General features: G+C 53.5%; 6 protein-coding genes across 6 annotated transcripts; 2 read left to right on the plus strand and 4 right to left on the minus strand.

Moving 5' to 3' along the window:
• Positions 1 to 4: 4 nt before the first annotated feature.
• WHR41_02207 (uncharacterized protein) lies at positions 5 to 2,507 on the plus strand (the record flags this gene model as incomplete). The annotated part of the gene is made up of 2 exons (XM_069370813.1): positions 5 to 761; positions 866 to 2,507. Exons 1-2 carry the CDS (start codon positions 205 to 207, stop codon positions 2,505 to 2,507), a joined length of 2,199 nt encoding a protein of 732 aa, XP_069232416.1. The 5' UTR covers positions 5 to 204.
• WHR41_02208 (uncharacterized protein) lies at positions 2,495 to 3,654 on the minus strand. Its single transcript, XM_069370814.1, has 3 exons — positions 3,333 to 3,654; positions 3,023 to 3,274; positions 2,495 to 2,968 (listed from the first exon to the last, which is right to left on the minus strand). Exons 1-3 carry the CDS (start codon positions 3,609 to 3,611, stop codon positions 2,567 to 2,569), a joined length of 933 nt encoding a protein of 310 aa, XP_069232147.1. The 5' UTR covers positions 3,612 to 3,654; the 3' UTR covers positions 2,495 to 2,566.
• A 2,481-nt stretch (positions 3,655 to 6,135) lies between these two features.
• On the plus strand, positions 6,136 to 6,714 carry WHR41_02209 (uncharacterized protein; the record flags this gene model as incomplete). The annotated part of the gene is made up of 1 exon (XM_069370815.1): positions 6,136 to 6,714. One exon carries the CDS (start codon positions 6,136 to 6,138, stop codon positions 6,712 to 6,714), a length of 579 nt encoding a protein of 192 aa, XP_069232148.1.
• Positions 6,715 to 7,370: 656 nt separating this feature from the next.
• On the minus strand, positions 7,371 to 9,719 carry WHR41_02210 (uncharacterized protein; the record flags this gene model as incomplete). The annotated part of the gene is made up of 1 exon (XM_069370816.1): positions 7,371 to 9,719. One exon carries the CDS (start codon positions 9,717 to 9,719, stop codon positions 7,371 to 7,373), a length of 2,349 nt encoding a protein of 782 aa, XP_069232358.1.
• Positions 9,720 to 10,552: 833 nt separating this feature from the next.
• Positions 10,553 to 11,314, minus strand: WHR41_02211 (uncharacterized protein; the record flags this gene model as incomplete). Its single annotated transcript, XM_069370817.1, has 1 exon — positions 10,553 to 11,314. The coding sequence occupies one exon, from the start codon at positions 11,312 to 11,314 to the stop codon at positions 10,553 to 10,555; it is 762 nt and encodes a 253-aa protein (XP_069232357.1).
• Positions 11,315 to 11,933: 619 nt separating this feature from the next.
• On the minus strand, positions 11,934 to 14,128 carry WHR41_02212 (uncharacterized protein). Its single transcript, XM_069370818.1, has 2 exons — positions 12,800 to 14,128; positions 11,934 to 12,735 (listed from the first exon to the last, which is right to left on the minus strand). The coding sequence occupies exons 1-2, from the start codon at positions 13,066 to 13,068 to the stop codon at positions 12,336 to 12,338; spliced, it is 669 nt and encodes a 222-aa protein (XP_069232360.1). The 5' UTR covers positions 13,069 to 14,128; the 3' UTR covers positions 11,934 to 12,335.
• Positions 14,129 to 14,785: the final 657 nt, after the last annotated feature.

A 14,785-nucleotide genomic window follows, 5' to 3' on the forward strand; every position in this document is an offset into this window, starting at 1 on the left:
GACCAGAAGGGAACAGGGTAAAATCTAAGCGACGTCTGATCAAGTGAAGGGTATTTGGGACTCAACATATATGAAGCGCAAACACCTTGGGGCTCACCTGGAAGACCTGTCACGTTCGACTGCCTGCTAGCTCTCACGTCAAATGCCCGAAATTGGATCCTGCCTTTGCTGCCAAACCGAAGAACAGGACTCGACCAATAAAAGATGTTCCGTGAGATCTCAGCCCGTCAGCCGCGCGGAAGCTATGCGAAACTCATCTGTCTCAACTGTCGCTCCCGCAAGATCAAATGCAGCCTTCCCGAAGACGTCGAGATTGAACCCTCGCAGACTCCGCAGCCACCAGAACGAGCCTGCATGCGATGTCAACAACAAGGCTTGGATTGTGTCGTCGACAAAACCGTTCTCGGCAGGCCGTCACAAAAGCGTCGTCGGCCCGAGCAGACCAAAATCGAGGATGAGGCGCCCGCAGAGGGAAGCGTCAGTCAAGGTTTGGAGTACGACGATCCCGACGTCCAAGACTTTGTGCTCTCGGATCTGAGGGCCGAGGTGAATGATATCGACACAGTGCTCTCGCTACCGTCGAGGGCGAAGCCAAGTAAGCGAGAAGTATTTGAAGCATTGATGGATTCCACGCATCTGTTTTCGGCTCTGATTTCGAGAGATGCGCGATTCGCAACTCGTGCCTTCGGGCTGCATGTGGATGCATCAATTGATTGGACCGAAATGTTGGATGGGGAGTTGACTACATCTCTGGACGATCGGTAAGTATCATTTTGGTCAAGAGAGGGCGACAGTCGTGGGCGCAATAGAATCACCACGTGGGAGCCCTAATCGTAGCATGATCAGAAATCTGACGGGTTTGCAGCCTAGTCTGGCATCGCCTTCATTCTCCGTATTTGCCGACCCTCCAGCAACTACGACAGAAACTGCTTAGCAGAGGAGACGGACTGCAGTCTACGAAGGCTCTCTTCGCAATGCTTTGCCTGATCTCACTTGACGTGCCTTCCCAAAGCCATCAATCCTCGCATACTTTGTGGCGGGAGCTTCAAGCTTTGGTGCATTCCTCGTGTCAAGCCCTGTTGTTTGACTTGCCGGTTGACGAGCATGCACTCTTCGTCCTGGAATTGATCAACTCTTACAAACCGCTAGCCCTCGCGACTGGGCGAAGCGTTGCTTCTAGATCCATCAAAGGTAGCTTGAGTGCTACCCTGGCGAAGAATATCGCTCAGAAGTTGGGGTATGACGCTGCAGCTGACCGATTGCAAGCGATGCTCAATGGAAAAGAGGACCTAAACACTGTTATACTGCTCAAGGCCGTGCTGGAGGCTTTGCAGTGGTGCATGTGGGTGATGCTGGAGTCTATCATTGACGGATATGTCATGAAAGCAGTCACTGAGCAGTCTAGTCCTTTGCCTGAAGCGAGGAAGATCCTGGCCGCGGTCAAAAGGGCCGTCGATGCTGTTGCCCTTCCGCCCGCGGTACTTTTCATGTACCATCACCTCACCAGCGCCAGCATCGAAATGCAAGCTGCTGTCATGGCAAAACAGAGATGGCTAGACCTATCAGCTCTAGCCAAGCTCATAGATTCGCATGACGAAAAGTGTGAGAAACATAAGGAATACATCAAACAGCTTTTGAAGAGGTGTGATCGGAATGATAACCCTTGTGTCGACCAAGAGATCAGAGCAATCATCCAGCTCCGTACGACAGATCTGAACGCTTCTCATGTCCGCATCTCAGGCTTGTGTATATTCTACGGCCTCATGTCAGGCTTAAGGCCACCGGGCGCCGACCGAGAGGTCACGCCTGACGAAGCCATGCAGGTCAGTTCCGAGATCATTTCAAATCTCACGACAAAACACCACACGCTCAACGACCCCACTTCGGTATCATCATTCATCGCCAAGTACGGCGACCCGCGCTTCGCCAAACAAGAGCAAATCTTGCGAGACTTTATCACTACCGCGGATACATATTACCTGAGGGGCGTTCCTTACACGCCCCCTTCTGTGCCGATTGTCAGCGTCCTCCTATCTACCTGCAGGGAGATTGTAGAAAACAATGCGACTCGTCTCAAAGGATGGGGCGGCCTGCATCCCAACGTTGATGTCCACTTGCTACTACTTCAAGATGTAGCCAAGCGTCTTGAGGGCATGGATGCCGCAGGTGGCTACGCCGACGCCATTGCAAAGGGAAGCATCTATGCTTCTGGAGCGAAGCTGGTAAAGAGTCTTTGCAGCATTATTGCTGGATGGCGGAAGACAATTGCAGAACAGGAGGTAAAGAACGCAGCCGCTAGGGGTGGAAATGAAGAGGCAAAGGCAGAAGCGGCACTACCCACTGAGTTCGACGGGGTAGAAATGTTTCTTTCAGGCGAGCTACTGGACGACTGGGCCGAATGGCCGCAGCAAGAAGACCTGGACTTTTCGGAGCTCCTTGCAGATGGGCTGGAATGGGTTGACTGGGCGCAGCTGACACCGCCATCGGACGGTAGTGTTCTCATCTGAGATGATTTTGCATTGAACAAGGAATGATCAAGGAAGCTACGGTTACAGAGTGGAGGTCGCTAGAAGTACTGATCTAGTACTCTGTTGCGATGGTTCACCAGATTTTGATGCTGTGCAATTTGTGTTGCGAGGCCGTTGGAACCCCAGGGCAGCTCCTCGTCTAGAATGAGATGAGTGTACGCGAAGATGCTCGCATCAAGCATGCTGGGCTGCGACTGGCTGAAAAACCACTCGCCTTCTCCCAAGAGTTCTGACAGCGCGGAGAATGCACTTCTAGCATCCCGTATGATATCCTCCTCTGATACAGTGTTGGAGTAAGAGGATTTGCAGAGCTCGCTTTCCGCCGCATCTCTCAGCTGGTGGTATATTGCGAGTTGGACGGGTAACGTTGAAGAGCAAGGTGCGACGTAAAGCTTGTGGACAAGAGAAGCATTGGAAGGGTGAAGATATAGTTGGTAAAGCTGTTCGTGATTAGTGAGAAATCCTAGTCTCAGCGCTTGATCAGGCCGACACACCCATGCTTTTCGCAAAGCGTTGTTCACCAAGGAGGCATATGATTCGTAGCGCAGATCTTCTGACTCTTCTGTCGCTTTTGATGTCTGGGTAGTTGCCCATTTCCTGAGCTTGTTGCTTGGGACAGCGTCAGGTATAGTCGATGACTCTTTCGCTTGTGCAGCAGGCTGCATGAATGGCAAGATTCCGGACGGCGATCCATGATTACTTGATGGAATCGTGCTGTATTCCAACCCCGAGAAGTTCAGGTAGGCCTGTACCATTCACGGTTTAGCCTCATTACTTCGCGATTGTACCCGGCATAATCCTCACCTGCCATTTTAAACATCCTGGGTTGAAACTTGGTCTTCCCTTCTTTGCATCCTCTAATGTAGTGAACACGTGCAGCACATGCTGATCTTTCTGCCTAGATGCTCTCAACGGAAGCTCGTTCTCGCCATATTGGACGAGCGGAAACTTGTCGAACACTCGCTTGAGTGGGGGAGGAATTCGGAAGATGCTGCTTTGTTGTTGCTGTGACCATGTGGCCGCTGGAGGGCCGCCGGCAGTCTGCGTCATGGAGGTTCGAGGTGGAATATCATCTTTGGGCATGGCTGCCTCTTTGACCGATGCCCGCTGTCAACATGTCGCGCTCGGGGGTTTGGACTGCCACGTGCGGCGAGCGTCCCTAAGCAGTTAGACCCTAACCCTAACCCTAAAAAAATAAGCGTAACGTTTGCTGAAACAATTATTCACCACATATTTGGGCCTCCATCCACTGATATGTCATTCAACATCCCCGTCAAAGAGAGGGAAAGACCCTCGGGTGTGCGTGGCTGCAATTCTGTCAAGGGCCGCGAAAGCATAGCGGCTGGTGACAAGGTTCGAACTCTCGTCGTGTGAGGAACTGGGGACAATCTCTGGGTGTGGACGGCTCCCTTCGTTGTATCTCAAATGCAAGTCAAGTAGCGAAATGACAAACATAACTCAAGGTTTACAACTTGACATAGTGTGAACCGTTGCGGGACGATACTCGAATCGTGGGCCATCAAGCAAGGGGGAAAGAAGCGCGATCCCTAACTACGCTCTAACGATGTTTGATCGATCGATAAATAAGGTGTTGTGCTGCGTACTTCTGGGTGTAGCGGTTGCTGAACCTCACTAGGTGCAAGCGTTGTACACTATCTGCATGTTCTACAATGTGCTTGCTAAGAGCTCCGAATGCCAATCATTATCTGTAGAAATCTTATTAGCAAGGTTCATAACGTTGTCAGGTTCTCCCTAGAAGGCCGGCGTCACAAAATCTCAGGAGTAGATATTCTAAGTATTCGCAGCATTTGCCGAAGCATATGAGTGAGCTGGGTAAACTTAAGTGTTCTCATCTCGGAAGTGACGACGGCCTTGGGCGGAAGAAAAGTTCGCAACATACCATGTGCGCCAATGTTGGCGGCCCAGTAGGCGCCTGCCCATTGCAGGTTCTCGAAAAGAGGGTGCTGTGTGTCAGTCCAAACTCTGTGGGACCATCGCGGCCACAGTGAATTGCCGTGTCGCATTGGCCTGGTCCCTAACTCAATCGGAACGCCCTCATAACAGTCTCGCCGCCAGCTGAACCCTCTAAGCGTTCGCTCTGCTGCCAGTACAAGGTGAGAGGGTCGCCGTTCTTAGAGCTGAGGTGACATAGAGTAAAACGATGCATAAGTCTGCATGTGATGGGCAAAAGGGCCGGGTAAAAAGGGTTAGCACATCAGAAACGGGAGGATGGTTGTCCGGTGCACTCGACGTCAGACCACAGACGTGCCGCTGTCAGGTGCGTTCCATCGTGCAAGATGTGCGACAAAGGGGGATCGGACGTGACGCGAAGTACAACTCTGAAGTTGGAAGAAGAAAGCCCCTGCATCAATCGAAAATTCGCTTCCAAACCCGGCTTCGGTGGAAAGGACCGTGACCTGCTTGCAAGTTTAGACGCCGCAGGGCTTCCAATGGTGCGTGCGGGCTGCGATGATGGAGCTGCCAAGCGGCATTAACCCGATGGCCATCATGCGGCACGACCCACTCAACCGAAGTGTCACCTGCATGGGCGGACCTGCTGCCAAAGCTCGGAGCCAAGCTTGTTCTACTCGACCGTGTCGACCTGGCGTGCCCTTGGTGCCTGGCGTGCCTGATTGGACCATGGTGGCACTAGACAGACGGGCTGGCGAGTCAGTCGGTAAAGGTCGGCAAGCTGAGATTGATTGGCGAACGGCCCTCTTTGCGACCTCTCCTGGCTCCTATGATGCATGAGGTGTCGCTGCTGTTGCCGAATCTATCTCACCAAGATGCAGAATCTGACCCATCAGGTTGACAACATTCACCCACCACGTTTGCTAAAAGGCCTGCTAAGATCGAATTGCCTTTAAACGGCAGAGCTTCTTTGGCTTTGGCATCGGTCAACGCCAAAAACGGTTTGCTACAGAGATTCCGCGGGTGATCCACTGTGTTTCTAAGCAGAGGCATCAAGTTGAATTCCGTGCACGGGAGATGTTGGACTAAGCTTTGATTACGGGCCCATAACTTTTCGGGTGCCGGGGCAAAGATAGTGGGAAGATCCCCGAGCCGGAGCCATCCTCCGAAACCGATTTCCGTATTAGACCTGCATTCGGAAGCGCGAGAATAGCATCAGATGATGAGAGAGTCTTTGTCCGATAGATCCGAAGCATGAAAGCGACAGTGCACACATGCAAAGCCGCCGGATCGATGCTATCGCAAGAGTGTTGAGCCAGTATGGTGAGAGTCAAGGCCAGCCACCACGTGCCGCCGTTGTTCCACCGGCTCCGACTTCAGTCTTGGCCAAGCGCTAGGGCTTCTGTTGATTGTCCCCAGGCAGCTCTCCCGGCCACCGCGCTCGAGAGAGACGGCAACAATCGCGATCACTAGGATGCGCTATTGCAGGTCGCATCATTGTCCGACCTGTTGGCCGCTGTGGAGAGGGCGCCGGCAAAAGCCACTAGGAAGTAGGCCAGACATAGCAACGGTAGCTGTATCTCTTTCACTTGTCTGTTCCCTCACACCGACACACCTCTGCTCGCTTTGACCGTTGTTCTTTTGCTTTGCTTGGGTCGCATCACGTCGCAATCGCAGCTTGGATCGAGAATTCACGATGCCTTTTCAAATGATGGAGAAAAGGGCGACCACTGGTGGAAAGGGAGGCCTTAGCTATGAAGCAATCACAGCTATCACGATTTGCGTTGCTGGTTTCGTTATGTTGATGGTGCTCGCCTGTGCCATCAATATGCGGAGAAGAAAGGGTGACGAAGGCAAAGTCGACGCCTCGGACCTCGACCCCGAACAGCAGACCTACATGCGCGACGTCAGATACCGCAACCGCGACACACTTACTGGAACGAACCACTTCACATTGGCCGCCGGCTCCAACCCGCCCAGTCGTCAACCTACCAACTATATGTCCAGGTCTGGAATGAGCGGTTACGGCTACGACGAAGTCTACACTCCTGGTTGGGAGTCGGGCAACACGACAAAGCGTAGCAGCTCAGCATACGTCGACCACTCTCCCGAAGGTGGATACTTCAACGACTACGCCGCCCCTGTTGGCCAACCGGTTACCTACCAAGCTCCCAACGAGATGTCTGAGAAGCCCGCCATGAACGCAGCCGTCCAAGAGGCCGAGCCTACGCCTTACGCGCCCGCAGACCCCAACAACCACAACGAAAAGATCTGAGGAAGCTTCACACTACCATGGAACCAGCCTAATCCAGGAAAGAGTACACAGCCCCGGAAGGCTACATAATGAACATAGACGGCTACATTTCGAGGCAACGAACAGTAACGCGTGGAAAGCCACTACGCTGGACGTAGACCGAGACGGGCGACTGCCCATCATGGAACGATTATGCGAAGGCTACTCGCATTGCATTGGAGTTTAAGAACTTGGGATACATGCAACAGCGGCATCAGTGCAGACAAGCAACAGCTTGCTTTGCAGACATACAAGTACGGACCCTGGATGGGTGAACAGCATTAGACATTCCAGGCATTCAAGAGGCCGAGAAGGAAGTTGGCATTTTCGCTAGAGAGGGCTCTCGTATATTTACATATTTTCGAATAATGCAATGGCAGGGCTTGCCCACGAGCCTACTTTGCGATGAGAGGGCCATCACCATTTCATGAGACGAATGCGCAGGATGAGCTTAAATACACACGAAGCTTATTGATTACACGAGAAGATCTTATTCGAAGGTAAGAGATCTGCCGTATCTTGTTGCGCTCAATCATACAGAAAGCAAAAGGGAACATCGTTCATCATCCCCAACGGCGTCATCATTGCGATCAGCATCATACACATCAAATTGTCAAGAGCGGACTCTTCGACAATCTTCAAGCCCTCCCAATGAGCTTCCGAAAAGCATACTTCCCAGCGCCGGTGTGATTCCCCGCAACGTGAAAGCGCATCTTCGCGATCTTCGCCTCCCTGTGCTCTATGCCCTTGAACTCGTCCGCGGGCACATGTTCAAGCGCAGCAACCAGCAACTGCGTCGAGCTGCGGTGCTTCCTTCGATCAACAAGGCCAAAGACGATTTGAATGAGAACCACGCATACACCCAGCAAAGCGACGGTGAACCCGAGCTTGGAGGTACGACTGCCCAGGCCGTAGGCCCAGACGTACATCTTCGCGTGGCGGACCAGCAGCGGATGGTCCGCTCTCGCATTCTGGAACGTCACGCCGGGCGCGGCCTTCTCGGTATTGAAGTCGATCAGAGTAAGCGCCTGCATGACTGGAAGCAGGGCCACGATGTCGAGAGGGTAGCTATCATTTCCCCTTGGCGCTATGCCCCAACGCATCTGATCTAATGTGTGGACTACCTCCCTTGCCAAAGTACGATTTGTAGAAACCACGCCATTGTTGTCCACTGTCCAAGCTGCTAAGATCCAAGCCGGGTCGACGTAGATCGAACTGCCCGTCCGGGGGAGGAAAGCGGTCTGGGCGATCGTTGCTGGGTTCGTGAGAGGCGATGGATCCACTTGATAGGTGGTGAAGTTGAGGAAAGCAACGAAGTCGACCGTAAATCTGAGGGCGGGCTCATCCTTGCCAGACTTCGTCAACATCTCAATGGTGGTGACATTCTGAGTGCGATTGAACACGTCATTTTGAGCATCGGTCTCGAACAACCTGTCCCAATCACAGCCGACCGATGCTGGCAATTGGCCCTCTATAAGACATTCTGGAGGAAGCCAGGATGGTAGTGCGCCGTCTTTGAAGAATTGCGCCTTATCCGAAGAGAATATGGAGACACCGACGTCTGGGCTAAAGGAACCTGTCCGATTGTCGTGCTCACCAAGGATTGTGAAGTCGTAATGCTTGTTCCTCGGGCTCCAACCCTCACCGGCCCTTATGCACTTGGTGTAGTTGACACTGGAGTTGGTCACTATGAAAGGAGTAAGTCCCAATTGGTAGCCCAGGTAGCAGCGTATCTGACGGCCGTCGTCGATTATTGTCGTCCTGGTAAGCTCGTTGTTCAGATCTGCGTGCACCTGGACGAGGCTGCCAAGGATGGGGCCATTTCTTTGGATACTGAGTAGCAGCGACCGATTGTAGCTTGCGTAGCTCTCGGGCGTGTTCACCAAGCTGCTTTTCTTGGTTATTTTGTACACCTCGTCCAGCTCAGACCTTGCGAAGCCCAAAGATGTCGCCATCATCCACTGGAGGTCGTCGTCCAGATTGGATATCATTTGTCGAGCAGGGGCCCACCATGTCAGGTCGTAATAAGCCTGGTTGGCGTAGACGTTGGAGGTTGCACTGAATGATTGGTTGACCATGAACTTGACGTTGAACTCCTGTGTCTGTCCATAGACGTATTCGCCAGATGCAAGATAATCTTCGACCCAGGCGTCTAGCTTCCAGGCGTAAGGAGCGGCAGCGCAAGATAACTGAAGATTGGTGAAGTTCTCCGACGAGCAATGCGGTGTCCGCCAATAGAAGTAGCTATCATTGAATGGAAAGGCCTCTGCATTGCTAGACGTGAAAATCTGATCTCCGATCAATGGCGTTTCTATCCACTGCAAGCTTGGGATTGCTAATACGGCAGTCGCAGGACCCATCAAATTGCAGAGGATGCAAAGGAATACAGTAAAGCCGATGAATAAGTAGACCCGGATGCGGTATCTCATTCGGGAACGCACTGCTTTCAAGTTGAAAAGGCCCGGTAAAGTTCTCCATAACAGAGGATCTACCATGCTTGGTAGATATGAGAAGTAGCTCGGTCTTGTGAGGAATCCGATGGGGAGACCATCCTTCTTTTCCGCAATATGGAAGGTGATGAGATATACCAAAGCCACTGCGATGAGCTCAAACCAGATTTCGAGGGCTTTCGCAGCAAGCTGCAGTCCTCCCAGTAAGTTGTGATCGCGTCTATCGAAGGACTGCAGGTTGCTTTGAGGAACTGAGCTGACGGGATTGAACCAGCCAACGAAACAGTCCTGATTCGGGCAGTAGGCGCTAGGGCCGATGATGTACTTCTTCAGGTTCAGTGTCAAGAGCGCAATGATGGGCAGCATCCAGAAGAAGGATGCTATTTGGACAAGGAGGGTCATCGGCCAACGCCTTTTTTCCGAAAGCTGCAATTCATTCTCCAGTTCCAGCGTCGCTTCAGAAATACGCCTGTTGCGGTTGTTAGACGGATAGTCGCAAAGGCTGATCGCCTCAACTTGATCTTGTAGCTGTGACATTCTGCCGTACGATACTCTTCATGTCAGGTTGAAGGGGAACAGTCTGTAGGCCGTCACTGCGGGAGCGGAGGCTCAGGAGGAGTCATTAAGTAATCGCCAAATACAAATGGTATGCAGTGCATCGGATCGAGGGCCGCATGTGCTTCCTGAGGCTCAAGGCAGCACAACATGAGGCTTGCCGGGGGCATGGTCCTATAGTCAGGCCACCTGCACGGTCTGTAACACAACGCCAGGGTAATGCATTGCAGCTCTGTTGAAGGCTGGATAATGACAGCTACCGTACCACAGCTGCCTGTCTTGTTCGGCGAATGAGGCAAAGCCCTCAATCGAGGCGGTCGCCACCAGCTGTTGGTAGGACGCGCCGCGATTTTGCCCTCGACGGTGGAGAAAAAGGTAGCAAGGAGCATGTTCACATAGCTAAGCAGAGTTTGTTATCCCGGAAGAGCTGGGATCTTAGTGTCAAGAAGCGACATGCAGCATCTGAAAGAAGGTGAGGTCCGGAAGGGCGCCCGGCGGCCAGTCGAAGCCTGGGAATCCGCCAAGCAAAACCGGGGAGCGAGAACATTGGGCAGCGTTCGGAACGAGGCAACGCCACGCTGACATGCCTCTGGCCCCCAAAGGTGAGTGCAGGTCGGAGAGACAAGGCTGTGGTCGAGGTGCTTGAACCCACACGAGCCTATTGGAGAGGCTCGGCCGGCTCACCATGTTACTCGGGTACCTCGGAAATCGACCATGTGGTGCTATTCAAGGATGGCATGAAAATAGGCGTTGGGAAAAGACATCGAAGACTCCGATACGGTGCAGTTCTCATGCACAAAGAGCTTTCTAACCGACTAGCAGCCACCGACTGGAACACCAAAAAGCCACGTCAGAGCCAGCAGCCGTGACCGACCCTCGCTCGCCGATATCTTTAGTAACCTCGTGGCTGCTCGATCACTTGTCTCCAGCCAGCCCAGAAAGAAGGATCTCGTCGAACTGACGCGCGGCCGTTGCGATAGCATGGCGAGAGAGTATGCAGAGGTCGCCGGACCCTCCTCGCCCTCCGACCGCCTCAAAACCTCCCCCACGCTGAGCTGATTTCCAACGCCCCTCGCACGCCGGAAAAGCCGCGCCCAAGGCTCCTCAGCCGCAACCAATGCGCGATCGAAAGGCGACGAGGCAACAACAGTCTCGCTCAGCCCGGCTGACGCCTGACGCAGAAACTGAAGGTACGTCTTGACAGCGCGCAGCGCGTCGTTCGCGCGACAGTCAGGCAGCTGGCCGTTCTTGTGCGTCCACAGACTTGAGGCGTGATAGGGATGTTCGACTTGCCGAACATTCCCGAGGTCGCCCAGGCGCCACGAGGCGCTGCTTTGGTTGTCGGAGGGCGCGTCGACGAAGATGTTGCCGGGCTTGACGTCGTCGTGGCAGTAGCCCTGCGCGTGGAGGCGTCCGAGAGACCGCAGGAGGTGGTTGAAGCTGCTGCGGTATCGGATGTCGAGCTGCCGCATGTCCTTGGAGTCATTGCGCCCGCTCCGAGCTAGGTTGTCTGCCAGCGCGTGTAACGAGCCACCCTCCATCAGCGGCGTCACGAGGTGCCATTGCGGTTCGTGCATGGGTGGCGTGTCCGCAAGAAACACATCTCGCACAGAAACGAAGCCTTCGTCGTTGCCGAAGATAAGAGTCGCTGGGATTTCTGCTGGCCATCGCGACGACTTGTCTCTGACTAATGACTGTGCTCTTTCGTTTGGCAATTGACAATTGCGAAACGGACTCTGCTCAGGTTTGAAGGTCTTCACCACCTCTCCGTTCCATGCATAGGTGCTACCCTCCCATCCTGATCCCAGCGGACTCCAATCTGGTCTCGCTGCGAGAAGACTGCTTCGTTTGGTGGAACCGATCCCGTCCGCTGTGTTGACGTATTGCTCGAGCACTTGCGAATAGCTGGAGAAGTCGGTCGCTGTGTATTTCGCCTTCAACGCAAGTATTGATAGAGTATGCAACCGAATTATTTGCAGCGTACAGCAAACACCAAGGATCAATGCCAGCCGGCGTATGACGTTGCGCTTCAAACTATATTTGGCGCGTGAATGTCTATACCGCGTCGTACGCGCTTGTAAAGTGTGTAGTCCCTTGTAGTCGGTCATCAATGCAATCGCCAAACAAATTGTATAGATGGTAAGCCATGATTATCGACAATACCGCCGCACGCCTTTTCTTTACATAGTGCTTCCACCGTATCGTCCGCAATCCTGTTTGTCGACGCCGAGCAATCCGGTGTTGGCAACGCTGCGTCCGGCGACGCCACAGCAAGGCTGAGCGGAGCGTTTGTTGGCAGCGACCAATGAGTGCTGCAGCAAGACATGCTGGCAAGCTCGCCCGTTGTCGCAAAGCCACGCTTATCGGATAAGTCGGTGAATCAAGCATGAATTGTCAATAAATAGTATACTAGCACGTGTGGCTCGGGCAGAATTTGTGCCTGAAACGAATAGATTCCGCGGAGAGGTTGCTAAGCGCAAAGTGCTCAATGGCTCTCCCAAAAAGTGACGTCGCTCAATAAAAAGCATCTACAATCGCCCGCGGCCGGAGAATTCCTTCCACTATGGCTCCGCGCTCCGCGCAACAAAAGCGACCCGTTCACTGGCTGTAGCGACGGCTGCCGGTCAACAAAAGCCTTGAGCCCGATGAAGCAGGAGCACGACCTAACTGCAAGACGTTCGCGATCTGCCTCGCACCAAGAAAGTCCAGCAAGGTAGCCAACTTGTGGACGCCGTCTCCCCTTGATGCAAATCTATCGCGATCGCGGAACGTGTCATGTTCTCGAATACCGCAGTCGAAAGGATCATGTGGATACAGCTCGTAGTCTTCAAGAAGGCCATCGAGTAGGCTCTCAGACATGGCCATCAGGTCCGACAGACGCATCGGCATCGAAAAGTCGAGGGGATACCGCCCGTCGATGCGAACCTTCGGTTGGATCAAAGTGGTGCGTGTCACGGGGTCGATCGAAGCGTTGGTCAGACTTGCGTTTTGATTGATCCTCGAAGGACGTTAGAGTGGTGCCTCATTCGGATCAAAGATGCCCCCATCTAACGAAGACATACTTTCTAACGAGATCATCAATATCCCGCCTCAAGCCTCCGTAATGCTGCGGGTGGTAATGTCGAGAAGGATGGCTCAATCTTGCGAGCAAATCATCTTGGTGTCTATCGAAAGATCCGCGGACATAGTCGTCATGTCGTATCGATCGTGGGACATCCTCGGCAGTGTAGAGTTGACTGGCAGGGTCATATTCCAGGCTGTAGAGACCATTGGCTTCTGAGCGCAGGACGCTGGCGTCCATATACGGACCAGTCCTCGTATGGCGGAACATTCTAGATTCTTTCGTCGACACGAGTCTTGATGTGGCTCAAGACTGTGAGATATATATATTTTTCCGACATATCACGATGAGGATTCATAGATTCATGTGGCAGGCAACCAGTTTCACGGCACCATCATCCTTGCAAACTCGAGCCTTGTGCTCACTAATGTAGGTTGCCGTTTAGCTGTGTGAGTTGAGGCTTCAAGGCCACCATTCGGCTCTGCTGCCAGCAAGGGGAGGTCCGCGTAGTTGCGGTGCTGCACCTCCGAAACATGCCAGGGTGATACTAGGGAACCCCGAAATGATCTCTTTTGGGCCGGGTGCATGCTCTCGTGGAGGTCCCCAGCATTTGAAGGAGGAGCCAGCGCAGGCGTCACCTGAATGCAAAGCCGCGAGCTCAGAGTTCGCGTGCACCGGATAGGGGCCACGATCGTTTCCCTCTCCAAACGACGCTGGCCCCATTGCTGGAGAAGATTGAGACCATGTCCAGGATACGCGACTAAGAACGAGGTGATTCGCTTCGAATATCATCCAGTGTCGGGACCTGCACAGAAGTGGCTGGAAGCTTCTGAATAGTTACCATGATAGGTATGGTCGAGGGACCCAAGTGTACGCTGCCAATCTTCGCAAGGTCGAGACTCCCGTGAATGGCCGTCAGACGCGGGCTATTCCGCAGGTTTTCCGCTGGTTTGCGTTGCACAGCAAGGATTGGTGTGTTGGCTAGAGCAGGAGCTGAGGTAGCCTCGCGGCCACGGGGGTGTTCCCCGCCGCATCAAACACAATTAAAGAGGCCTTGCCGCTGAGAATTGGATGCCTTTAAGTTACTTCAAGTGTGTTGCCAAACTAATGGAAAGCCTGCTTCACTCGTCGTCATCCACAAACTCAAAGATGGGCCGGCTCATAGTAGCGGTGATAGTGCGTTTGTGACCAGATGTAGTAGCACTTTCGTCCTTCTGAACATCGAAATCAGTGGTTGGAGAAGGTACCGGTACTCCAGCTAAGCTGAAGCGCCGCCGATGGCCATCCGGCCGCGCCTTGAGGCTGGGTGCTCGTGGCCGTTGGTGTCCGCGTGCTCGGCCGCCAACGTGCGGCACGTCAAAAGTTGCAGATCGCCACAAGTATAAGGCAATGTCGTACACCAACAGAAGTATCCATGGACCGAACGTGATAGCAGCGAGCAGAAACTGTGGTTATCTTAGTATGGCTTGTACATAGGCATGTGGCAGCAAGCAATTGGTGGCGTACAAATAATCGGATCAGCCAGGTCTCGACTATCTCCAGAGACTGGGGCAGTATGGAGAAGAGGCCCATGTCCTCGAAATGTCTCGCTATAACGTGGTGGAGGAAAGACTGAAATACTATGTGGCCATGTGTGGGCGGATTGTGACGATGGCAGCACAAGGGCTGTGAGTGAGAGAGCTTGGACCAGCTCAACGGCGCAAGCGCAGAGACCCCATGGGCGAGCCAAAGCATACTCAAGCCACCTACAGTGCATGCATTGCTTGCTGGATGTCAGGCCTCTGCTGCCGCCTTCAATGACCGTACGTACTTCATGTCGCAGACTCCGCAGAGTGACTGCCGCCGTGTACGATTCAGCCGTGGCTGAGCACCGGTGAGGCCGTCCCGCGCAGGTAGGGTGACCGCGAGCGCGCATCCAATCAGCTCGCAGCCGCCGCGAGCTTGACGGTCTGTAGGTAGCGAGGCTGCAAGGCATGGAGGGGCAAGG

This window comes from Cladosporium halotolerans (genome assembly GCF_011745625.1).
Source record: "Cladosporium halotolerans strain TM138-S3 chromosome Unknown Sca5, whole genome shotgun sequence".
NCBI classification, from domain to species: domain Eukaryota; kingdom Fungi; phylum Ascomycota; class Dothideomycetes; order Cladosporiales; family Cladosporiaceae; genus Cladosporium; species Cladosporium halotolerans.

Bases quoted from the DNA above. Each gene is read 5' to 3' on its own strand.
- WHR41_02208 (XM_069370814.1), bottom strand. From the start codon at position 3,611: ATGCCCAAAGATGATATTCCACCTCGAACCTCCATGACGCAGACTGCC. The intron at 3,275-3,332 runs GTGAGGATTATG...TGAATGGTACAG, and splicing joins CAGGATGTTTAAAATGGCAG to GCCTACCTGAACTTCTCGGG. The intron at 2,969-3,022 runs GTGTGTCGGCCT...AATCACGAACAG, and splicing joins ACGCTTTGCGAAAAGCATGG to CTTTACCAACTATATCTTCA.
- WHR41_02212 (XM_069370818.1), bottom strand. From the start codon at position 13,068: ATGTTCCGCCATACGAGGACTGGTCCGTATATGGACGCCAGCGTCCTG. The intron at 12,736-12,799 runs GTATGTCTTCGT...ACGTCCTTCGAG, and splicing joins ATTGATGATCTCGTTAGAAA to GATCAATCAAAACGCAAGTC.